The 25978-nt window shown below is 36.4% G+C and overlaps 1 protein-coding gene across 3 annotated transcripts in view; it reads left to right on the top strand.

Annotated features, from left to right (window-relative positions):
* Positions 1-25978, top strand: part of ATP6V1H (ATPase H+ transporting V1 subunit H) — a 174606-nt gene that overhangs the window by 80458 nt on the left and 68170 nt on the right. For all 3 annotated transcript variants that reach the window (XM_036263933.1, XM_036263932.1, XM_036263934.1), the window contains one exon: positions 24698-24876. In XM_036263933.1, coding sequence (XP_036119826.1) covers positions 24698-24876 — 179 coding nt within the window. The remainder of the gene's footprint in view (positions 1-24697; positions 24877-25978) is intronic.

Raw genomic sequence — 25978 nt, 5'->3', positions numbered from 1 at the left:
CTTTCATTTGAGACCTGTTTCTTTGTCTCCTCATTTTGGCTGCCTCCCTGTGTTTGTTTCTGTGTATTACTTAACGAGCGGTATGGGGCTAGCTGAGACCAGATGCTGCTTGTTTGAAAGAATTTAGGAAAAACCTGAAGCAGGATCCAAGACAGGACAATCCTAAGGTTTAACAAGTGGCAACAGCTTGGGTGGGCCTGAAAGTTGGGTGGGGTGGGGTGGGGCGGGGCCTCAGGGAGTCACCAGGGTGGGGCTACCAGTATGAGCCAGGTTGCTGGAGTCCCAGATGTGGCGACTGTCTGCCGCCCCAGGGAAGGGCTCACCAAAGGGACAAAGGCCTCTCACAGCACGTTTGTCCCGGAGAAAGCCCCTTCTCCAGCCCTTGCTCCAGTGCCAAACAGCCCAGGTCTTCCCTGTATGTCTCTGGTTCCCCTCGAGCTGCCTCCCCTCCAAGCTTAGAGGGAGAGAGTCCGGTAAGTCCGTGCGCGGGCCTTTAGGGAGCTGCCTGGGGTTCCAGCTGCTTCAGCTTCCCTGAGCCTCAGTTCCCGCTGGTTTTTCCAGCCAGAAGTTATGGGGACTTCTCTTCCTGGCACTGGAACCCTGAGCGGGGCACCTGGTGTGGGACGGGGACCCCTCAGTCCTCAGGAAGGACCTTCCCAGACGAGGTGTCCTCCTGATTTTTATCCGCCACACGTGGGTGTGTGACCAACCTGTCAGCCTCCGCCCCTCCTACCAGTCTGGATGTGGCTGCTGCTTTAATTCCGTAGTTGTAGGGCTTCCATTCAGCTTGATTTCGGGCGGTTTTGAATGATGGTTGTTCTGTAGTTTAGTTATAACTTTGAAGTGGTTGTGGGAGGATGCGATGCCGCGTTTACCTACCCGCCATCTTGACCGGAGGTTGCCATTAGTTTCTTTAGCAAACTGTCTCTATGAGGTAAATGGTCTCATCCAGTAATCAATTCTTAAATTAAAGTAGGTTGTATTAAATGAGACTATGAAGTATTTTAGTAGCTAAATTGAATGTATTTTTTCTTCTAGTTGATTGTTTCATATCCATATTCTCATTATTTAGTAAAGATGAAAACTTCTAGAATTAGGATCTTTTGACAATCTCCATCTTTTGCTAGAATTCAGTTTAATTCACTAACAAGTTTTGAATCCTATTTATATTCCAGTCCCACTGCACAAATGCCCAAGATACAGCTTGACACGGAAGGGCTTGTTTACTGAGGACAGAATATCTAAATATGTAATGTCAGTGCAGTGCTATGATAATTAATGTACAAGAGTAAACGTAATATGAGAGATGGAGAGAATGAATAAGGGTTTTAGGAAAAGCTTCAGAAAAGGCTTAAAGAGGTTCTTGAAAGATGCATAGGAGTATTAAGAAGTACAAAATGGAGAGAGGTTGATAAATGTTAACCAGTGAAGAAATGACCATTTGTAATTGTCAGTAATTTGTTCTTGTAGAAGGATTATTGCCCCTCTGTCCCCCACCCCCATTCTAAAGTGAATGTTAAGGGAATAAATAGAGCATATAAGCCTGGCTCTTGAAGGTACAGTGCTGGCATTTATGGCCAGTTGTTTTCTGAAGGAACAGACTTGCTCTGTAAAATGGAGCTTTTGTTTTGCTGATCTCTATTACCATTCTGGGCATTGAACCAGTGGGGCCAACACAAATCTTTCAGCCACCCTGTTGTTACTGACTCACTCTAACTTGTTTCCATACTATGGGACATTGCCTACCAAAGCCCAGTGCCTTCAAATAGACTGTGAGATCTACTTTTACTACTTTATTGTGCACTGTGCCTCCTCTGATGGAGCATGAGTAAAAGCTGATTCCCCTTTAAATTTTCTTCACTATGGTCACATATGTATCATATCTCTTTAAATTGATAAATTTATTTTTGGAAGGCTCAAAACTATTTGTCTTTATTTTGAGTTTTGCCCTTGTCTTTACAACTTTTTACCCTACTATAGTCACAGGCACCTTTATTTTATTAAACCCTTTTATTCCAAATTAAACACCTACCATTTAAGAAAATGGAAATAGTTTGATATTTTTCCTGCTTATAAAAATAATATGGCCTTATGGTTAAACAAGTAAGATGTAGAAAAATATTAAGAAAAAAGTATAAATTAAGCTAGTCTCACTCCCAGATATAGAAGAAGGCTGTTGATATTTTAATACCTGAAATTTATAAATTTTGCTCCCTTCCCACATTGGGGGATCAACTCTGGATGAACTGCAGTGAGCATGGAAAAGCTGAATAGTTGGAGGGAGGCAGAATTCTTGTTTGTTTACAGTTTGGTCAGATCAATGGCATCAATTACTATAAAGAATGTGTGCAGATTGGTTGTGTGTGTGCCTGGCATATACAGCAGAAGTCGGGTTTGTTGTGCTCTTGGGCTGACCGCTGCTTGGCAAGTTGCATCACCTCTTTATACTTCAACTTTGTTCATGTGTCTGGTAAAAGTAATGTCATTTCTCTTAAGTCATTTGACTTTATATATGCTTCTATGTTAATGCCTTTGGAGAAAATAATTGTTGGCTAAAAATATCTGGCATATTGTAGGCCCTCATTAAGTATTTGAAATCATATGAGGGACTGAACAAAATACTAAAGTAAAAGTAGAAAAACATTTCTAAGAAGTAGGGTAGTGGTATTAAATTTACTGATATTTTTATTGGTTTCTTAATTGAGTTAAATTCCTTTTGAAATTTTTGGCTGCTTTGTTTGGTCCCCATATTTAAAAGTATGACAAAATTCCATGATATAATATCTATTTGTTTACAGATACTTCTACATTGAAAATGAATTTAACTCAATGTCTCCTGCATCTAATTTTCACGAGTATGTTAAGATTATGGATGTATAAACAGTTTGTTAAATAATCCACTTAACAAAACATCACAGAAAGCAAGACTGCAGAGAGAGTCTCTGTGTTCTCTTAGTGTATGGACTTTTTTCTAAATTGGAAGCTATTCATAAAGTTGGCATGAAAACTCTTTTCAGAGAATAAGACATATTTTACAATCTTACTAAACTGTTAAGAAAGATAGCACCCTTGCCTTAATGTGTTTGCAGTTAGATTATCCTAGAAATATGTCTTAGATTATTATTGTGTTTTTTTGTTTGTTTAATTTTTTATCCTTACCCGAGGACATTTTTTTTTGCATTTATCTTCAGATAGAATGAGAGGGAGAGAGGGAGGAAGAGAGAGAGAGAAACATCGATGTGAGAGAGACACATTGACTGGTTGCCACCCACATGACCCCAACCGGGGCCCGGGACAAACTGCATCTGAGATCCATGCCTTTAGCAGGAACCGAACCTGGGAGTCTTTGATCCGAGGGCCGAGGCTCTAACTGCTGAGACAAACTGACCAGGGCGATTGTGTTTTTTTTTTCCTTGTGTGACTTTTACTTCTGGGAAATAGAAAGACCAACAATTACCTAAGTAATTAACATGTAAGTGCATAGTATTTTTCCAGTTGTATATCTACCTATCCTTTCCTGTACGTTATATTTTTAAGTTAAAATATTGTTTTTTCTAAATGTTGAAGATTATAAACATTTATCATAAAAATAGTTCTTTTGATACTTTGTTAATAAGGTAACTTAAGGTAAAATATAGGTGTGGGAAAGAGCTGCTATAGATACCAGGGTTTTATTTGAGCTGTCCTGTTATTTCAAATAATGTATCTCTACACTTGTATCTTTCCTCCTCATTGTTGGTAAACTTACATGGCTTTTTATAAGTATTACTTAGTTAATATAGTAAGTGCTGAGAGTTTTAAGAAAGCAGATACTAGTAATTTATAGTAATGAATTGTGATTTAATTTAAAGACCAGTATAAAACGTGTTTGCTCGCACTTGCGCTCGCTCTCTCTCTCTCTCTCTATATATACATACACACACATGTGTGTGTATGTATATATATGCTATTCTATCTGAGCTTCCATAGACTTTACTTAGTATTTTGTCCCTGCTTAATTCCCTCCCTTTGATTTTCATTTTAGATCACTATCATGTAAAATAAAAGGGTAATTGAAAGCATTAGGTATCTCTAATATTATTATACAATTGGTTCTTAAACAACATGGATTTGAACTGTGTGAGTCCACTTATATACTGATGTATTTTTCATTAAATATTGGAAAATATTTTGGAAATTGGTGACAATTTAAAAAACTTGCAGTCACATGGCTTAGAAATATTGAAAAAATTAAGAAGCAGTTGAGTATGTCATGAATGCATAAAATATATGTAGATGCCAGTCTATTTTATCATTTACTACCGTAAAGTATACATAAATATGTCTTAATTGACTGTTTATGTTATCGCTAAGACTTCTCTTTTCCTCATCCTTCTCATCATCCTCGTCCTCTCCTCTTCTCCTCCACTTCTCTCCTTGTCCTCTTCCTTCCTCCCCCACCCCATTCATGGAATATCTATTTACCTGTCAGTGCATCAGCTGTTTACTGAAGACCAGCTATGTGATAGGTAATGTGTTAGTTACTGAGAGTATGGAAGGATAAATATGCCAAAATACATTTTCCCAGGGATGTATTTTGTTCAAATTTTTGTCTTTCATGGAGTGACTTCATGAAGTTGCCATGAAAATTTTAGAATATACAAAGCTGAAAAAGTCACAAGACTTTTAGAATCAGACTGAGATTCTTAGCTTTTCTTTTGACCTGGTTTCTGATTTGGAGTTTTCTAGGTGGATTATCTACATTTTATGGAAATTTAAGGAGTACAATAGTATAGCACCTTTCTAATTTTCCTTTCAGTATGGCATTTTATTTATTTATTTTTGTTACAGATGTTTCTTTTTTTTTTTTTCCCCAATATGGCATTTTAGAACGAGTGTAGGCTCTGGAACTGACAGGCCTAGATGTGAATTTTAGCACTATATTATTGGGAGAGTGGATTGAACTCTCAGAGCTGATTTCTCCAGTGAAAGGTGGTTAGTAGTAATACTTATTCACTTCGAGATTGGATAAGGATTCAATGAGAGGACAGGTGAAATGCCTGGAAATAGTAAATACACAATCTGTATTTATTTTCCTGGTTTTTCTCTCCATAAAAAGTTCAGAATAACAGCAGTTTGCCCTGTTCTTAGATTGCTTGTGTGTGGAAACTCCATACTGTTTTCCATAGTGGCTGCACCAGTTTATATTCCCACCAGCAGTATACGAGGGTTCTCTTTTCTCCACTTCCTCTCCAACACTTGTTATTACTTATCTTAATCGATAATTGCTATTCTAACAGGTGTGAGGTGGTATATCATTCTTTTGACTTGAATTTCCCTTACAACTAGTGATGTTGAGCACCTTTTCTTATATCTGTTGTCCATCTGTCAGTCTCCCTTGAAAAATGTCCATTATGGTGCTTTGCCCATTTTTTTTGTATTATTTTTTGTTGTTGAGTTGTATGAGTTATTTATATATCAAATATTAGCCCCTTATTGAGGTGTCCTTTGAAAATATATAGGTTAGTTGCCTTTTTATTTTGTTGGTGGTTTTTTTTTCTGTGCAGAAGCTTTTTAGTTTGATATAGTCCTATTTATTTTTGCTTTTATTTCCCTTGCCTTTGGGGTCAAGTTCACAAAAACCCCTCTGAGATCAAGGTCTATCCATAAGTTTAGTGCCATGTTTTCTTCTATGTTTTTTATTGTTTTAGGTCTTATATTTCAATCTTTAATCTATTTTGAGTTAATCTTTGTGTATGGTATCAGATAGCAGTCTAGTTTCATTCCTTTGCATGTGGCTTTATCAGATTCCCCAACAGCATTTATTGAAGAGGACTTCCTTTCGTCATTGTACGTTTATGGTTCCTGTGTCAAAAATCAGTTGCTCATATATGTGAGGGTTTATTTTTGGGCTCTGAGTTCTGTATCACTGGTCTGTGTGTCTGTTTTATTCTGCCAATACCACGTTGTTTTTATTATTGTAGCTTGTATAGTATTGTTTGAAGTCATGAAGTGTGATAACTCTGGCTTTGTTCTTTTTTCTCAGTATTGCTTTGGCTATTAGTGGTCTTTTGTAGTTCCATACAAATTTGAGGATTTTTTTTGTTCTATTTGTATGAAAAATGCCAATGGGATTTTGATACGGATTACATTAAATCTGCCATTGCTTTGGGTAATATGGTCACTTTAACAATGTTAAGTCTTCTAATTCATGAACTTGGAATATCTTTCCATTTCTTTGTGTCTTCTTAAATTTCCTTTAACAATGTTTAGTAGTGTTCAGTGTATAAATCCTTCATTTCCTTTGTTAAGTATATTCCTAGGTATTTTATCCTTTTTATTATAATTGTAAATGTGATTTTTTTTTTTTTCATTTTCCTTTCCGATACTTTGTTGTTAGTATATAGGAACACAGATTTTTGTATATTAATTTTGTATTCTGCAACTTTACTGTATTTGTTTAATGTTTCTAATAGTTTTTGTTGGAGTCTTTAGGGTTTCTTATAAATAGAATCATGTCATCTGCAAATAGTGACAGTTTTACTTTTTCATTCCCAATTTGGATGCCTTCCATTTTCTTCTTTCTCTCCCTTCTTACCTCCCTCCCTCTCTTCCTCCTCCTCTCCTTCCCCCTTTTTCTTCTCTTCTTCTCTCTTTTTCTTGCCTAATTGCTCTAGCTAGAACTTCCAGTATTTTTAAAAATTTATCTTTATTGTTGAATGTATTACAGATGTTCCTCATTTCCCCCCTATTGACCCCATTCTCCCCCCTCCTGTCCTCCTCCTGCCTTTCCCCACACTGTTTTCTGTGTCCATTGGTTATGCATATATACATATAAGTTCTTTGGTGTATCTCTTCCCATCCCCTACCACCCCCTTCCATTTGAGGTTTGTCAGTCCAACAACCAATTTGTACTTCTTAATCCCTTCACCCATTCTCCCAAACCCCCCTCCCATCTGGCAACCAACAAAATGTTCTCTGTATCTATGAGAATGCTTCTGTTCTTCCTGTTCATTTTGTTTATAGATTCAATTGTCGATAGATATGTATTCACTGTCATTTTGTTTGTTCATATTTTTCATCTTTTTCATCTTTTTCTTCAAGAAGACCCTTCAACATTTCATATACTAATGGTTGGGTGATGATAAACTCCTTTAGCCTTTTCTTGTCTGGAAACTCTTTATATGGCCGTTGATTCTAAATGACAGGTTTTCAGGATAGAGTAATCTTGCTTTTCATCACTCTGAATATTCTTGCCACTCCCTTCTGGCCTGCAAAGTTTCTTTTGAGAAATCAGCTGACAGTCTTATGGGAACTCCCTTGTAGGTAACTAACTGCTTTTCTCTTGCTGCTTTTAAGATTCTCTCTTTGTCTTGAACCTTTTGCATTTTGATGATGATGTGTCTTGGTGTGGGCCTCTTGGGGTTCATCTTGTTTGGCACTCTCTGTGCTTCCCGGACTTGTATGTCTGTTTCCTTCACCAAGTTAGGGAAGTTTTCTGCCATTATTGTTTCAAATAAGTTTTCAATTTCTTGTTCTCTTTGTTCTCCTTCTGGCACTCCCAAGATGCGAATGTTGGTGCGCTTGAAGTTGTCCCAGAGGTTCCTTACATTATCCTCATTGAGGACTTACTGTAGCCATTTTATCTTGTGTTTTCTGGTTACTGTGTATCTCCATTGTTTCTTTTCCTTCATGATTCTGTTTGCTACTTTAGTTTGGTGGTTTTCTGTACCCCCCCCCCCCCCCGTTGTTATGTTTTGTGTCTCATCTCTGGATTTTTGTTTTGGTTACTAGTATTACTAGTAGGTTTGTGTAAAATGTCTGATACATACAATTGTCCTTTTTCTTTTGATTGCATCTTATGTTCATTCAACTGTATATTTTCAGTCCTTTTTTCCCTCCCCTTTTATGATTTGTTGTCACATATTATCTTTCTTATGGTGTTTATTTGTTACCAAATTGCACTAGTTATTCTTACTTGTAATGCCCCATTCCCCCTTTAACATTTGTTATAAAATAAGTGTTTAATATTAATTTCTGAAGTAGAGTTGTAATTTCATGCTTCTGTCTATGTTAGTCATCTTGCTCAAAGTTTTGTGTTCTTTTGTCATTTTGTTTCTGGTAGAAGATCTCCTTTAAACATTTCTTGTAATGGAGGTCTTGTGTGGGTAAATTCTCTCAGCTCTTGTTTGTCCATGAAAGCCTCTATTTCTAAATGATAAATTTGCTGGATATGTTATTCTTTGCTGATGGTTCAATATTTTGAATGTTTCCTTCCACTCTCTCTTGGTTTGTAATTTTTCTACTGAAAAATCTGATGGTAATCCAACAGAGTTTTCTTTGTAGGTATAGTCTTTTCCCTTTTTGAGAATTCTTACTTTGTCATTTATTTTGGACAGTTCGGGTAAAATATGTCTTGGAGAAGGTCTTTATATGTTGATAGAATTGGTGTTCTGTTAGCTTCCTGTATTCTAAAGACAAGTTCTTTCCATAGGCTTGGGAAGTTCTCATCAACTCTTCCTTTGTGGAGGCTCTTTAAACCTTTCTTCCTCTCTTATCCTTCTGATATACCCATTATCCTTATGTTGCTCTTTCTAATGGAGTCAGATAGTTGTCTTAGCGTTTTTCATTATTTTTACCTCTTAGTTCTCCCTTTTTTTTTCTCCTGGATAATTGTTAGATTTTTATCTTTGAGCTCACTAATTTTTCCATCTAGTCTGTTCTATTTCTAATGCTCTCTAATGCATTCCTCATCTCATTTATTGAGTTCATCTCCAGAATTTCTGCTTGGTTCTTTTTTATAGTTTCCATCTCTTTAATAAAGTACTTCTTTTGTTCATTAATTTTATTCCTAAACTCATTCAACTGCCTTTATGAGTTTTTTTTTTTTTTTTTTTTAAATCTCATTGAGCTTCTTCATCACTGCAATCTGAAATTCTCTGTCATTTAAATCACAGTCTTCCTTAACTTTGAGTTTGGTTTCTGGAGACTTTTCATTTTCTTTCGGTGCTCCCATGTTACCTTGGTTATTATTCATGACATTTGTTAGATTGTTTCTCTGCCTGTGCATCTGATGTAGTGAACTCTTTTCTTGTTTAGAGATTTATTTGTTATTAACAATTTAGTAGGTTGATAGGTGGGGTACTTTCTTTTGTTTTCTAGTAGATGTTATAGTTAAGTTTTTGTTTTATCTTACCTGCATTATTTGCACCCCTGGGATTGTAGTGGAGCACCATCCTTTTGGTTGAGGAAAGTGCAATGTACACCTTGAGATGGTAGGTGTTCTTATCTGTGACCAGCTTGCCTCAGTTACAGGGCAACAGTACTGTTGGGGGGAAATGTGGCAGGTGATGTAGAACTTCTTTTTGACCTTCCTGGGCTTCCTTCATTTTACTAATAGTTTCTGGCCGTACTGTGTCTTTGGAAGTATCTTCATTAGTTATTCTGGGCTCTGTTGGGATGGGTAGGGCAGGGGAGGCATGTTTGGGATCTTGCAGGTTATTCCCCTGCCAACAATGTATGTTGGCACTGATGTGTTGTTTAAGGCTTCCCAGCCACCTCTACTGGGTTCTGCAACAATGGGGTTAAGGGGAAGGTAGATATCTTTTCCTAGAGGAATACTACTTCTGCCTCTCTTACTCTCCAAGCTGTAGTGTGAGTGATGCAGCCCAACTTCTCCACCAGTACCCTGCTCGCAGGTACCACGGTGGGCTCCCAACTACATTTGTGGCCACTGTCTCTGTCCCTTCCCCCTTCTAACTCCTCCCCTACTCTTTCTAATACATTTGTCTTTAGATGTACTGATGCATGAATCTTTCAGGTATGTTTGTGTGTTGAGGAGAGTATTCTTTGTTGAGTTATAGTTATCCTATTTATTGCAAATTCAAGAAGAGAGACAAAGGAGTCTTTTGACTTTGCCAAAATGTTGATGTCACTTTCTCTGGGTTTCTATTTTCTTATTTAGATTTGAGATTATTTAAAACAGACCCAATCTGTTCACAGAAATAATAGTTTGTTTTGTACTCTTCTGTGCTAAATTTCTGACAGTACAATCATTAGATGAACATATTTAGGGCTGAAAATCAAGAGTGTCTTTAGCCCTGGCCAGTTTGGATCAGTGGTTAAAGTGTCAGCCTGTGGACCAAAGGCTCGCAGGTTCGATTGCAATCAAAGGCACGTATCTGGATTGCAGATTTGATCCCTGGCCCTGGTAAAGGTCCTATGGAAGGCATCCAAATCAATGTATCTCTCTCACATTGATGTTTCTGTTTCTCTCTCTGCCCTCCTCCCCTCCACTCTCTCTAAAATATCAATGGAAATATATCCTCAGGTGAGGATGAATAACAATAACAAAAAAAGAGTGTTTTTAGAAATTGACAACTTTGATGTACATGACTGAGTTAAAATTGAGCCATTAGGAAGGACATAGTTAAGTCCTTTGATTTAGACCATCTAACATGTGGAAAAAATAATGTGTTCTTTTTGTGTTCTTTTTTCTTTATATTTTTCAAATTCTATAACCTTTAAAAAGATTTTACTGATGAAGTTGTTTGAGGATGGTCTACTTCTGTATTTTTTCTCATATCCTGAAACTCAGGAAGGAAATTTTTATACTGAAGACTTTAGGAAGTGTGCTAAGCTGCTAAGGGCTGGAAAAATCTAGCATCTACTAATTATTTTTTTCACTTGACTGGATGAATTTTATTTTTTAAAATGTCAGTCTCACTTATTCATAGCAGGTGCTGAACTCCAGATCTCTCCAAATATGCTTCTATTGGTTAAATTGATTTGTCAGTCATTAGATCCTAAAATAAATAAGAATGTTTTGAGCCTGTGGGTGAAAAAGACATTGATGATCATATTCGTTGTTAGAGTTCTACATCTGTTGTGTTTTATTTTGCTTTTCAACTCTGCCTAGTCAAAAGCCTATATAATATATCGGATGAGATAAATTATATTTTTATAACTGTATGGTTTTTGGTAGAAAGGCTTAGAAATAAATACTACCGAATTGAATTTGGATTTTCATTTGTTATATTAATCATGATGTTTAATTCTCACACACACACACACAGACACAAAGATATGTACATACGTATACCTTCCTGTGCAGACAGTTCATAGATATAATCCTTTCAAAGAAGCCCACTCTAGTTTAAGTGTATGGGACCTCTTTTGCCCATTGCTTTGGCATGGAAGAATTGCTATCAAAATTTTCTATTCCAAAGTCTGTCCCTCATCTCTTTATTTCATGAATATCTCTGTCTTGTTCATTAGATATAAGGTTTATTTATTATTATTATTACTATTATTTTATCCTCACTTGAGGACATATTTTGCATTTATTTTTAGATAGAGCAGGAGGGAGAGAGGGGTGAAGAGAGAGAGAGAAACATCGATGTGAGAGAGACACATTGACTGGTTGCCACCCACATGACCCCAACCGGGGCCAGGGACAAACTGCAACCAAGGTACGTACGTGTCCTTAGAGGGAACTGAACCTGGGAATCTTCAGTCCATGGGCTGATGCTCTAATTGCTGAGCCAAACTGGCCAGGGCAGATATAAGGTTTAAATGAAGTCTAGTAAGAGTGAGAGATTTTTAATCTTGGGGTAAATTTTTTTTTATATTAATCCTTGTAAAGGATATTTTTTTCATTGGTTTTTAGAGATAGTGGAAGGGAAGGAAAGGGAGGGAGGGAGGGTGAGAGAGAGAGAGAGAGACATCGATGTGGAGACAAATTGGTTGGTTGCCTCCCACATGTGCCCCACCAGGGCTGGAGATTGAACTTGCAACCCAGGTAGGTGCCCTAGACCAGGAATCGAACCCACAACCCTTTTGTGTGTGGGCTGATGCTCTAATTTCTGAGCCACACCGGCTGGGGCTTGGAGTAAATTTTTTTTTATGTAGTGATGCTTCAAGTGTGGTCCACATGTCAGTGTAGTGCTGTGACCTATTGGTTAGCAGCCTTTAATAGGTAAGTACAGAAAGTGAGACTAAGAATTTGGAAGATAGGTTATATGACAGAATAATTGTATGACTGTCAAATTTAATTGTATAAAATTTGAGCTTATTTTTGGCATGTCTTTAAAATTTATTTTCCTACAAGTAAATTTTTATTCTTTGCGTCAAAGTAATTTATTCATGACTGACTGGAAATTAAAAAATAAAACAAAAACAGACAAAACTGATCTTTACCACAGATGGTTTGAGAAGCACTACTTTAACATATATTTTACGAGGCTAGTAGTTTTGGTGAGGGAGATATCTGAATTGTTACTTGATTTCAATTTATTCTTGGTGAAGTCAAGATCCCTCTGCACCATTACTTGGATAGAGGCCAAAATGATATTTAGTTTTGATTTTGTTGAGTTTCATATATTGTACATATGAAACTAATATAATATTGTATGTCAACAATAATAATCTGCTGCCAGATTTTCTAGTCCCCCCCCCCCCCCCCCAGTAAATTCAGTTTCTTAAGTACTTTTCATAACCTTTTGATTCTTCACAATGAGATGGAGAGATGAAATGAAAACATTTTGAAGGAAAAATAGATAAGGCTTATTGATTGATTTGACATAGGGTTGAAGAAAAGGGGAGAATCAAATATGACTGATTTTCAAATTGCTATTAGAGAATTGAGAGGAGAGGTGATTTCAGAAGAGCATCATAGGATTGTTCTAATTATATTGATTGTGTTGGGGTTATAGTTGAAACCATTATGATAATGTTAAATATGAAGTTTAATTCTTCAGTCAACAAATAATGCAGTGAAAATAGCAAAGGATCATATGAACAAAAGAGCATTGGTATGTTTCTACTGTTAGAAGAGATACCAGTAAGAAAAGTAACTGGAAAAGTTAACAGAAAACTTAGTAGAATAGTAAGTAAAGTCACATAGAAGCTAAGGAAGAAGGGAAGAGTTTCATAAAGGAAGAGATTATCAGAATTTAGGGCTTCCCAAAGTTTAAGGTCTTTAATTGAATTTCATTATGGTCATGGAAAATACTCTGTGGTTTTCATTCTTTGATATTTGAGACTTGTTTTATGGCTTATCTTGTGGTCTGTCATGGTGAATGTACCATGTGTACTTTAAAAGAATGTGTATTTTCAAATGTATAATTTATATAAATTATATAAAAATTAAATCAGAATGGTTGATGGTGTTATTCAGATCTTCTGTGTACTGAATTTTTTGTTTACTGGTTCTATTAATTGCTGAGAGTTGTTGAAATCTCCAGTTATTGTGAAGTTGTCCGTTTCTCTCTTCAATTCTGCTAATAATTGCTTTATGTATTTTGAAGCTCCGTCATTGACATTTATCTATGTTACATTTTCCTAATGAAATGATCCTTGAATCACTGTGAAATGTACCTCTTTGTTATTAGTAATGCTCTTTGTCTTGATATCTGCTTTATCTGAAGTTAATGTAGACATACTAGCTTTCTAATACTTATGGTTTTCCATCTTTCAGTTTCAGCCTGTTTCTTGTATTTAAATATTGTCTCTTTTAGACAACATATACTTTGGTTTTGAACTTTAATCTACTCTAATCTTCTCTGTCTCTTAACTGTGTAGTGTTCGGTTAACTGGCATATAAATTAATTATTTGGATGTACTTACTCTTTATCTATTTTGTATTTTTTTTACTTCACATTTTATTTAATTAATTAATTAATTTTTGTTACAGATGTTTCACATTTTTCCTCCCACTGATACTCCTCTCCCCCACCCTCCCCGCCTTGTCTTCAGCTTTGTTGTCCATGTCCATTGTTCATACATACATGCATATAAATTCTGTGGTTTATCTCTCCCCTCAACCCCGTCTTCTGGGGATTGTTAGTCTGTACCCCACTTCCACGTCTGTGGAACTCCCCCATTCCTCAGAGTGTTATGTTCATTATATTCCACAAATAAGTGATATTATATGATACTTGTCTTTCTCTGTTTGGCTTGTTTCACTTAGGATAATACATTCCAGTTCCCTCCATGTCGTCTCAAAGGATAAGAGATCTTTCTTTCTTACAGCTGCGTAGTACTCCATTGTGTATATATACACTGCTTTTTTATCCATTTGTCTACTGGTGGACATTTGAGCTGCTTCCAGATCTTAGCTATTGTAAATAGTGTTGCTACAAACATGGGGGTACATATATTCCTTCTGATTGGTGTTTCAGGCTTCTTAGGGTATATTCCTAGAAGTGGGATCACTGGATCAAATGGCAGTTCAATTTTTAGTTTTTTGAGATAACACCATATTGTTTCCCATAGTGGCTGCACCATACTGCACTCCCACCAGCAGTGCACTAGAGTCCCCTTTTCTCCACACCCTCGCCAACACTTGTTTGATGCTTTGTTGATGGCGGCCATTCTGACAGGTGTGAGGTGATACCTCATAGTTGTTTTAATTTGTATCTCTCTGATGATTAGTGATGTTGACCATTTCTTCATATGTCTCTTGGCTATTTGTATGTCCTGTTTGGAGAGGTGTCTATTTAGTTCCTCTGCCCATTTTTTAACTGGGTTCTTTGTTTTCCTTTTGTTGAGTTGTATGAGCACTCTATATATATTGGAAATTAACCCCTTATCTGATATATCATTGGCAATTATGCTCTCCCATAGAGTGGGTTGCCTTTCCATTTTGATGATTGTATCTTTTGCTGTGCAGAAGCTTTTGAGTTTGATGTAGTCTCATGTGTTCATTTTCTGCTTTGTTTCTGTTGCCTTAGGTTATGTACCAGTGAAAATTCTGCTGCATATGATGTCTGAAATTTTGTTGCCTACATTTTCTTCTAGGATGTTTATGGATTCACGGGTCACATTTAAGTCTTTTATCCATTTTGAGTTTATTCTTGTGTATGGTGTAAGTTGATGGTCTAGTTTCATTTTTTTTTTTTTGCATGTAGTTGTCCAATTTTCCCAACACCATTTAGTAAAGAGGCCGTGTTTACTCCATTATATACTCTTGCCCCCTTTGTCAAATATTAATTGAGCATATTGCCTTGGGTCCATTTCTGCATTCTTAGTTCTGTTCCACTGGTCTATATGCCTGTTCTTGTGCCAGTACCAGGCTGTTTTGATTACAGTCACTTTGTAGTATAACCTGATATCTGGTAATGTGATCCCTCCAACTTTGTTCTTCTTTTTCAAGATCCCTGTGGCTATTTGGGATCTTTTTTTGGTTCCATATGAACTTTTGAAGTATTTGTTCTAGTTCTGTGAAGTATATTGCTGGTATTTTGATGGGGATTGCATTAAATCTATAGATTGCTTTGGGTATTATGGACGTATTAATGATGTTAATTCTTCCAATCTATGAACAAGGTATATGCTTTCACTTTTTTTTATATCTTCCTATATTTCTTTTTTCAATGACCTGTAGTTTTTTGTGAAGAGGTTTTTATTTCTTTGGTTAAGTTTATTCCTAGGTATCTTAATTTTTTTGCCGCGATGGTAAATGGGATTGTTTTTTCAGTTTCTTTTTCTGAGTTCATCATTAGTGTTAAAGAATGCCGTCAATTTCTTGATGTTAATTTTGTATCCTGCTACTTTGCCAAATTCATTTATTAAGTCTAGTAGATTTTTGATGGAGTCTTTGGGGTTTTCTGTGTATAGTATCATGTCATCTGTGAATAATGACAGTTTTACTTCCTCCTTTCCGATTTGGAGCCCTTTTATTTTTTCTTCCTGTCTTATTGCTGTGGCTAAGACTTCCAGTACAATGTTAAATAAGAGTGGCGAAAGTGGGCATCCTTGTCTTGTTCGTGTTCTTAAGGGAAATGCTTTTAGTTTCTGCCCATTGAGTATGATGTTGGCTATAGGTCTTTCATATATGGCCTTTATTATGGTAAGATATGATCCCTCTATTCCCACATTGCTGAGCATTTTTATCAGGAATGGATGCTGGATTTTGTCAAATGCTTTTTCAGCGTCTATTGATATGATCATTTGATTTTTATCTTTCATTTTGTTTATTTGCTGTATCACGTTTATTGATTTGCGAATATTGTTCCAGCCTTGCATCCCTGGAATGAATCCCACTCGGTCATGGTGAATAACTTTTTTGATGTATTGCTGGATTTGATTTACTAGTATTTTGTTCAGGATTTTGGCATCTATGTTCATGAGGGATATTGGTCTGTAGTTTTCTGTAGAATTATGTTGGCCTCATAAAATGAGTTTGGAAGTCTTCCGTCTTCTTGAATTTTTTGAAATAGTTTGAGGAAAATGGGTATTATTTCTTCTTTGAATGTTCAGTGAAATTCCCCCGTGAAGTCGTCCGGGCCTGGGCTTTTGTTTTGCTGGGAGAGTTTGATTACATCTTGAGTTTCTTCTGTTGTTATATGTCTGTTCAAGTTTTCTATCTTTTTCCAGTTTAGTTTTGGGAGACTGTGTTTCTAGGAATTTGTCCATTTCGCTTAGATTGTCGAATTTGTTGCCGTATAATTGTTCATAGTGTTTGTTAATGATCCTTTGTATTTCTGTGGTGTCAGTTATTATTTCTCCTCTTTCTTTTCTGATTTTGTGTATTTGGGTTCTCTGTCTTTGTTTCTTGGTGAGTCTAGCTAAGGGTCCATCAATCTTCTTTATCTTCTCAAAGAACCATCTCTTTGTTTCATTGATCCTTTGAATTGTTTCTTTGGTTTCCATGTCATTTATTTCTGCTCTGATCTTTACTATTTCCTTTTTATACTTGCTCTGGGGTTTGCTTTTTGTTTGCTTTGTAGTTCTTTAAGTTGTGAGGTTAGATAGTCTATTAGTAATTTTTTTTGTTTCTTGAAGTAGGCCTGTAGTGCTTTGAACTTCCCTCTCAGAACTGCTTTTGGTGCATCCCATAGATTTTGTGTTGTTGTCTGTTCTTTTTCATTTATTTCCAGGAAGTTCTTAATTTCTTCCTTGATCTCCATGGTAACCCTTCGTTGTTCAATAACATGCTATTCAGTCTCCATGTTTTCAAGTGTCTTTGCATGTTCTTGTTGCAGTTGATTTCTAGTTGCATGCCATTGTGATCTGAGAAGGTGCTTGATATGATTTCTATCTTCTTGAAGTTATAGAGACTTAGTTTGTGCCCTAACATGTGGTCTATCTTTGAGAATGTCTCATGTGTACTTGAGGAGAATGTGAATTCTGCAATTTTGGGGTGTAATTCTCTGTAGATATCTATTAAATCCATTTGATCTAGCGCTTCATTTAGAGTCTGTGTTTCCTTGTTAGTTTTTGTGTAGATGATCCATCCAGTGATGTCAGCAGGGTGTTGAAGTCCCTTGCTATGATTGTATTGCTGTTGATTTCTCCTTTGAAGTCCTCCAGAAGATTTTTAATATATGTTGGTGCTCCAATATTGGGTGCATACATGTTTACCATGGTTATATCTTCTGTTGGATAGATGCTTTTTTTGTCTCTATTTATGGTCTTCATTTTGAAATCTACTTAATCAGATATGAATATTGCTACTCCAGCTTTTTTTTCTTTTTTGTTTGGTTGAAAGATTTTGGTCTATCCCTTCACTTTCAACCTATGTGAGTCTTTTATTGTGAGGTGGGTCTCTTGTAGTATATGCTTTTAAAAAAATATAACAGTGGCTTCATAGTATTTTGATATTGTGATCCCTCCTACTTTGTTCTTCTTTCTCACGATTCCTGATGTTATTCCAGGTATTTTTTTTTTTTTTTTTTTGGTTCCAAAATTTTGGAGTATTTTCTCTATATCTGTGAAATATGTCATTGGGTTTTAACAGGGATTGCGTTGAATCTGTAGTCTGCTTTTCGTAGTATGGGTATTTTAATGATGTCAAATTCTTCTAATCCATCTGTACAGTATATGCTTCTACTGGTTTGTGTCTTCCTGTATTTCTCTTTCAATTTCTTATAGTTTTCTGAGTACAGATCTTTTACCTCCTTGGTTAAGTTTATTCCTACGTATCTTTATTTTTTTGTTGCAGAGGTAAATGGTGTTTTTTAGTTTCTCTTTCCGAGAGGTCATTATTGGTGTATTAAAATGTCATTGATTTCTGGATCCTGCTAATTTACCAAATTCATTTATTAAATCTAGTAGTTTTTTTGGTGTGGTATTTAGGGTTTTCTATGTACAATATCATGTCATCTGCAAATAATGATTTTTTAGGGTCATCTTACCAATTTGGATCCCTTTTATTTTTTCTTCTTGTCTGATCACTGTCGCTAAGACTTCCAGTACTGTGTTAATAAGAGTGTTAATAAGCAGATATCCCTGTCTTTGTCCTGGTCATAGGTGAAACACTTTTAGTTTTTGCCCTTTGAATATGATGCTGGCTGTGGGGTTGTCATAGATGTCTTTATTACATTGAGGTATGTTCTCTCTATTCCTACTTTGCTGAGAGTGTTCATCAAAAATGGGTGCTGAATTTTGTCAAATGCTTTTTCTGTATGAATTGATCTGATCATATGATTTTATGTTTTATTTTGTTTGTGATATATCACATTTATTGATTTGTGGATATTGTACCAGTCTTTCATGTCTGGGATAAATTCCACTTGGTCATGGTGAATGATGTTTTTAATATGTTGCTGGATTTGATTTGGTAATATTTTGTTGAAGATTTTGGCATCTGTGTTCATCAGGGATATTGGCTTGTAATTTTTTTCTGTGTAGTGTTTTTATCTGGTTTTGGAATTAGGATGATGTGGCTTTATAGAAAGAGCTTGGAAGTCTTCCTTTCATTTGAATTTTTGTAATAGTTTGAGGAGGATAGGTGTTTGTTCTTCTTTGAATGTTTAGTAGAACTCCCCTGTGAAGCTGTTCATCCGCAACTTTTGTTTGCTTGGAGGTTTTTTATTATTGCTTCAATTTCATTAATTGTTATTGGTCTATTCATGTTTTCTGATTCTTCCTGATTCAGTTTTGGGAAATTGTATGTTTCTAGGAATTTGTCCATTTTGCCAAGGTTGTCCAATTTAGTATTTTCTTCCAAACTTTTGTATTTCTTTGTTGTCAGTTGTTACTTCTCCTCTTTTATTTCTGATTTTATTCATTTGGGCCCTCTCGCTTTGGTTCTTGTTTAATCTGGCTAGAGGTTCATCAATCTTGTATATCTTTTCAAAGAACCAGTTCTTGTTTTTATTGATCTATTGTATTGTTCTTTTTAAGTCTCTATGTCATTTATTTCCTCTCTGATCTTTATTATTTTATTTTATTTACTTTGTGTTTTTCTTGTTGTTCCTTTTCTAATTAGGGTTATATAGTTTATTAGATTTTTTTTTAGTTGTAGGGTTATATAGTTTATTAGATATTTTTCTTGTTTCTGGAGGTAGGCCTGTAGTGCTTTGAATGTCCTTCTCAGGAACGTCCTTCTCAGGAATGCAACCCGTTGATTTTGGGTTGTGTGTTCATTTTTATTTGTTTCCAGGAAGCTTTTATTGTTTTTCTTAATCTCATTGCTAACCCATTCATTGTTTAATATTGTGCTATATAACCTCGACATTTTTTAATGATTTTGAGTGTTTTTATTTTAGTTGTTTTCTAGTTTCATGCCATTGTGATCTGAGAAGATGCTTGATATGATTTCAATCTTCTTGAACTTGTAGAGACTTATTTTGTATCTTAACTTATGGTCTGTCTTTGAGAATGTCCTATGTGCACTTGAGGAGAATGTATATTCTGCAGCTTTGGGTTGAAATGTTCTGTAAATGTCAATTAAATCCATTTGATCTAATGTGCCATTGTTTCTTTGTTGATATGTTGTCTGGAAGACCTATCCATTGATGTCAGTGTGGTATTAAACTCCCCAACTATGACTGTATTGCTCTTGAGTTCTCCCTTAAAGTCCTCCAAGAGTTTTTAAAAAATATATATTTAAATGCTCCCATACTAGGTGCATATATGTTTACTAGGGTTATATCCTGATGTTAGATCCATTTAGTACTAGGTAGTGACTTTCACTTTCTTTGTTTCTTATTAAGACTTTTGTTTTGAAGTCCATTTTATCAGATATAAATATTGCTACCTCTGCTTTTTTTTTCATTTCCATTGCATGGAAAAGTTTTTTTCACCCCTTCACTTTTATTCTGTGTGTGAGTGTTTTGTTTTGAGGTGGGTTGCTTGTAGACAGCGTATCTGTGGGTCATGTTTTCTTATCAGCTAACCTTGTCTTTTGTTTGGAACATTTTATCCATTTACATTAAGTTTATTATTGATAGGTATGTATTTTATTATTTTTCTTAATTTTTTATTATTTACGTATACTTTTTAATCATTATTTTTTAGAGTATTACAGATGTCCTTCCCATCCCCTGCATCCCCATTACCCCCTTCTTCCTTGGTTCCCATCCCACTCCTAGGCTTCACCACCTTATATTCTGTATCCATGGGTAATGCACATATGCATATATGTTCTTTGATCAATCTCTTCCCGCCCCACTCCACCCTTTCCACTGAGATTTGTCAGTGTGTTCCATGTTTCCATGTCTCTGGTTCTGTTTTATTTATCCACTTATTTTGTTAATTTGATTTCATATATAAGTCAGTTAAGGTGATTCTTATCTTCCTTTGACTGGCTTTTTTCACTTAGCATAATACTATCCATGTCCCTCCATGCTGACTCAAAGGGTAAGAGATCCTTCTTTTTTACAGCTGCATAGTTTTCCACTGTGTTTATGTACCACAGCTTCTTTATCCACTCATCTACTGATGTGCACTTGGTCTGTTTCCAGATATTAGCTCTTGTGAATAGTGCTACTATGAACATTAAGGTACACATATTCTTTCTGATTGTTGTTTTGGAATTCTTAGGATATATTCATAGGAGTGGGATCACTGGGTGATATATACAGCAGATCAATTTTTAATTTTTTGAGGAAATTATATAGTGTTTTCCAGAGTAGCTACACCAGTCTGAGTCCCTCAGGCAGTGCATGTAGATTCTCTTTTCTCTACACCCTTGCCAGCACTTGTTATTTGTTGAATTATTGATGGTACCCATTCTAGTTCATGTGAGGTGCTACCTCATTGTCATTTTATTTTTCATCTATCTGTGATGACTAGTGATGTTGAACATTTTTTATATATGTTACTTGGCCATTTGTATGTCCTGTTTGGGGAAGTGTGTATTCAAGTCCTTTGCCCATTTGTAACTGGGTTGTTTGCCTTCCTTTTGTTGAGTTGTATGAGTACTTTATACATTTTGGAAATTAAACCAATTTAACTCTTTATCAAATATATTTTCCCAAATAGGGGTTCTCTCTTCATTTTGATACTGGTTTTCTTTGTTGTGTAGAAGCTTTGTTGTTTGATGTAGTCCCATTTCATTTAGTTCTTCTTCTGGAGAGTTCTCTTGTTTTATTGTTGTTTTAAATTTTATTTGGGACATGTTTCTTTTTCTCCCCATTTTGGCTGCTTGTTGGGTTTGTTTCTATGTATCACGTAGATCTGATATGACTCTAAGCCTTGGTAGGGTGGCCTTATGTAATAGGTCACCTGTGGTACTCTGTGGAGCAGTCTCTTTGATCACTAGATCTGGGTTCTCTAATAATGTACTTTTAGGGTGTTGTGTAGGCCCTCCTGTTGTAATTGAGTCCTGATTGCTATTGCCCCATTTGTGCGCGGGCTTGACCCTCAGGCCAGCATCATGGCAGTGTGGTTCAAACCTCGACACAGCATGCAGGCGTGTATCACACAAAGCAGAATTTGCCTCAGCATGGTTTGGAGCTTGCCAATATCTCCCTATTGATATATTGCTTGGGAAGCTTATTGGATCCGGCTTTGTTGTTGTCTGAAGCTGGCCACTGGGTTTATGGGTTATAGGCCTCTTCAGAGGGTCTCTGGTGCAGGCCCATGTGAGATACTCTTTGTGACTGGCCCTGAATGCCCTGAGATATCAGTGATCCACAGCTGTGGCTCTCTCTGCTAGGGCTGGGTGCATGTGGAAAGGACTAAGCTGTGCACTGAAACTGCTTTTACTAGCTTTGGACCCAGGAACAGGTCAGACAAAGATTCAAAGCACCCAGAGATCCACCTCTGCCTGCAGGCTTACTGTTAGTCTCAGTCACTTAATGAGCCTCAGGCTATAGAATGCAGCAGCATGGAAACTCCACTGGGTGGGGTGAGAGGGTTTCCACTGGGTGGGGCAATTGCTTCTCCCTGAGGCCAGTGGTGCATTGATAGCAGAGCTTTGTCTGAGGAAGATGGCTTTTGCCACAAGGGGGAATGACTCAGTACAGGGATCCTTGTGGTTAACCTCTCAGCTCTCTGTCCTGAGCCACCAGCCTTAGACTTTCCTCATTCAGCTCTCGTCCATTCTGCCCTCCCTCTGCCAGAGCCCAAGGTGAGTGGCTGAAAATGAAATTTAGTGTGTTGGACTTATTTTTTTTTTTTTAATCTTTACCCCAGGATATTTTTTCCATTTATCTTCAGAGAGAGTGGGAGGGAGGGAGAGAGAGAGAAACTTTGATAGGAGAGAGACCCATTGGTTGCTTCCTGAATGACCCGGACCAGGGCTGGGGACTAAACCGCAACCGAGGTCCTTGCCCTTGACCAGGTTCGAACCCGTGATTCTTTGGTCTGTGGGCCAACACTCTTAACTACTGAGCCAAACTGACCAGGGCATGTGTGGACTTTTAGAGGGTTCCTGTGTTTCTATCAATTTCTCTCTGCTGAACAGAACCCCTCGTGCTTTCCATAGCCAGATGTTGTGTGGGTATTTTCCCCAGTTTTGTTACTCTGGGCTAGAAGCCGAGCTTGGGGTTTATACGTCAGACTTCTCAGGGGGGAGTCCCTCACACCTCAGATAACCCTCCAGAACTTCAGATGCTACATGTGGGAGCCCCGCCAGCCCTCTAGTGCCTCTGCTGTTCCTACTAGTCTCAATATGTCCTCTTTACATACTTAGTTGTAGGGATTTTCTCCAGCTAGTCTTCAGTTGGTTATTCAGGATGATTTTTCTATATTTTTGGTTGTAATTCCAGTTTGGTCCTGGGAGAAGGTCAGTGTAGCTTCCACTTAATCCACCACCATCTTGGAATCTCTCACTGTGGTTTTGTTTTGCATTACTCTGGTTCTTAGTGATGTTAAACACCTTTTAATGAACCTGTTGGCCTTTGAATGTCTTCTTTGGAAAAATATCTATTGAGATCCTCTTTTTAATTGCCTTGTTATTTTTGTTGTTGTTTTTGGATTGTATGCTTTCTTTATATATTTGGATATTAACCCCCTTATCTGATATATGGTTTGCAGATATTTTCTCACATTGGTTTTTTTTTTTTTTTTTTTTTTTTGCTGTGTAGGTGCTTTTTATTTGATGTAGTTCTACTTATTGATGCTTGCTTTTGTTGCCTGTGATTTTGGTGTCCTAAACAAAAAATCGTTAAGGCCAGTGGCAAGGAGCTTTTTCTCTGTTTTCTTCTAGGAATTTGACAGTTTCATGTCTTTATTCAGTTTTGAATAAATTATTGTGAACTATATTGTAATATAGCGGTCCAATTTAATTTTTTGCATGTGGTTATCCAATTGTTCTAACTTATTGAAGAACTGTTCTTTTCCCATTGAGTATCCTTGGCTCCCTTGTCAAATATTAGTTGGCTGTATATGTGGGGGCACATTTCTAGGTTCTCTATTCTGTTCCATTACTCTATGAGACTGTTTTATGCCATTATCATACAGTTTTCATTATGATAGCTTAGTAGTTTAGTTTGAAATCTGGAAATATGAAGCCTTCAGTTTCATTCTTCTTTTTCACTATTCCTTTGGTTATTTGGGTTCTTTGTGGTTCCATACAAATTTTAGGATTTTTTTTTCTTTTTTTGTGAAAAATACTATTGTAATTTTGTAATATTGTAAAAAATTTTAGGATTTTTTTTTCTTTTTTTGTGAAAAATACTATTGTAATTTTGTTAGATTACTCTCATTTCCATATGGTAAGCTAAATCTATTTCTGTGTTTATTTGGCACAATTATAGGAAAAGAGCTTGCTTATAAAAATAAATAAATTTTAAGTTTTGGTACAGTTGATTTGGAGTTAATTGTTATTACAGGAGTTTTTTAATGGCAGGCATTCACCAACTTGGTGAAGGGTAGCTTCTTTGAGAGCTTGTTTATTCTTGTCTCTAGGCCTTAATATGCTCTTTGCTCCGAAAATTGGTTGCTTTAGTGAGCATTTTATCTTTTTAAATATCTAGATTCCTTTGCTGTTTTCATAAATACTCTTAAAAATGGAAAAAGTCAAAGGAGAAAAACTAGGGAATTCTTCCTGAATGTCAAAACTGTTCTAATTGTTCAAGCAAGAGATTTTTTATTGCCGTTCTTTCTGCACCTATAGGTTGATTGCATGAGGGGAAATGTGACTGGAAAGTAGAGAAATACTTGAAGAAACATTCTCTGTTAGTATCCTTAGTGATCTTGGTGGCCAGTGAATGGAGAGTTCACTGTGGTGTGTTCAGGAGCAGGCTGTGAGCAAAGATTGTGATGGGTTTAATTATAAGTGTGTCTAGTGTTTTGAGGCTCATATGGGTCAATAATTTAAAATGTTTAGTAAGCCATTAAGTAAGCAAGAAATCAGAAGTACATTTCTGATATGGATAGATGCCTATGAAAGAAGCAAGGATTTGCAATACAGTCATTCACATAAAGGTAATAGTTAACCTATCAATAGGAGGAAGAGAAGAGAAGGGTGTAAGTGAAGTGCAGAGGTCTGACAATATCATATAACAAATTATATACTTTCTCCTGATATCTTTATCTAAACCAGAACTTTTTGGAAAAATCAACTGAAAGAGAAACTCGCCAAGAATATGCTCTAGCTATGATTCAGTGCAAAGTTCTGAAACAGTTGGAGAACTTGGAACAGCAGAAGTATGATGATGAAGATATCAGTGAAGATATAAAATTTCTTTTGGAAAAACTTGGTGAGAGTGTTCAGGATCTTAGGTATGTTATTTTTAATTCACACAGGCTGGGTATATTGGGCTTTGTTTGACTTGTTTAGTATTTTACGGGAATTTAAATATGTTACTAAATAAAAACTCAAAAGATTTGACTAAAACATTATGTTTTATATTAAAACATTATGTTAAATATTTGGAGGATATGGAAAAACTGGCTCATTTCGATGGTAACAGTTGGTCGGAGCTGTGTGTTATTTCTTCTCTCTGGGGAGAGTTCCACCATTTTCTTTTAGAAAAAATTAGACTGACTGTGCTACCACAGATTGTTGGCACTACTATGGGATCCTTCAGATTCTAAACCGGTTTAGATTTTTTTTTGGTATGTGCCCCTAGTGGGAACCGAACCCAGGACACTCTGGTCCGCAGGCCAATGCTCCAACTGCTGAGCCAAACCGGCCAAGGCCGGTTTAGAATTTTTTAAAGCAGTAATGGTTGTTATTTTTTCAAGGAGTTTTGCCCATATATGCAAAACATATTTTTTTTTCTTTTTTTTTTTTGCAGTTTCTATTTATTTATTTTTTTATATTAAACATTATTTAAATGATGTACATGAAGTAAAGAAAAAGAAATTGCTTACACAGTACAGAAGAGACTCCGTGCCACTGCTATCATTTTCCCAACCCATCCCTGGCACATGCATGTGCTGATATGCACGTACACTCACACACACACACACACACACACACACACACACACACGAATGGGGTTCTATGTATTCTTGTAGACCTTGTTGTTTTTTTGTTTGTTTAATAATAGCTTGCTGATCTTTCCCATTAAGCCATGTGTTCTTTGTTTTTAAATTATTGATATATTTTAGAAAGAGTTAATATTTTGTTTTTTGTTTTTTGTTTTGGTTAATCCTCATCCAGGGATATTTTTCCATTCATTGTTAGATAGATAGAGTGGGAGGGAGGGAGAAAGAGAGGGAGGGAGAGAGAGAGAGAGAGAAAGAAAGAGACAAACATCATGTGAGAGACATATAGATTGGTTGCCTCCTGCATGACCCCAAGCAGGGCTGGGGATGAGATTTGCAACCCAGGTACATGCCCTCCACCAGGAATTGATAGGTGACCCTTAGGTCTGCT

This window comes from Molossus molossus, unplaced genomic scaffold (genome assembly GCF_014108415.1).
Source record: "Molossus molossus isolate mMolMol1 unplaced genomic scaffold, mMolMol1.p scaffold_m16_p_16, whole genome shotgun sequence".
NCBI classification, from domain to species: domain Eukaryota; kingdom Metazoa; phylum Chordata; class Mammalia; order Chiroptera; family Molossidae; genus Molossus; species Molossus molossus.
This window is presented reverse-complemented; position numbering and strand designations above follow the sequence as displayed.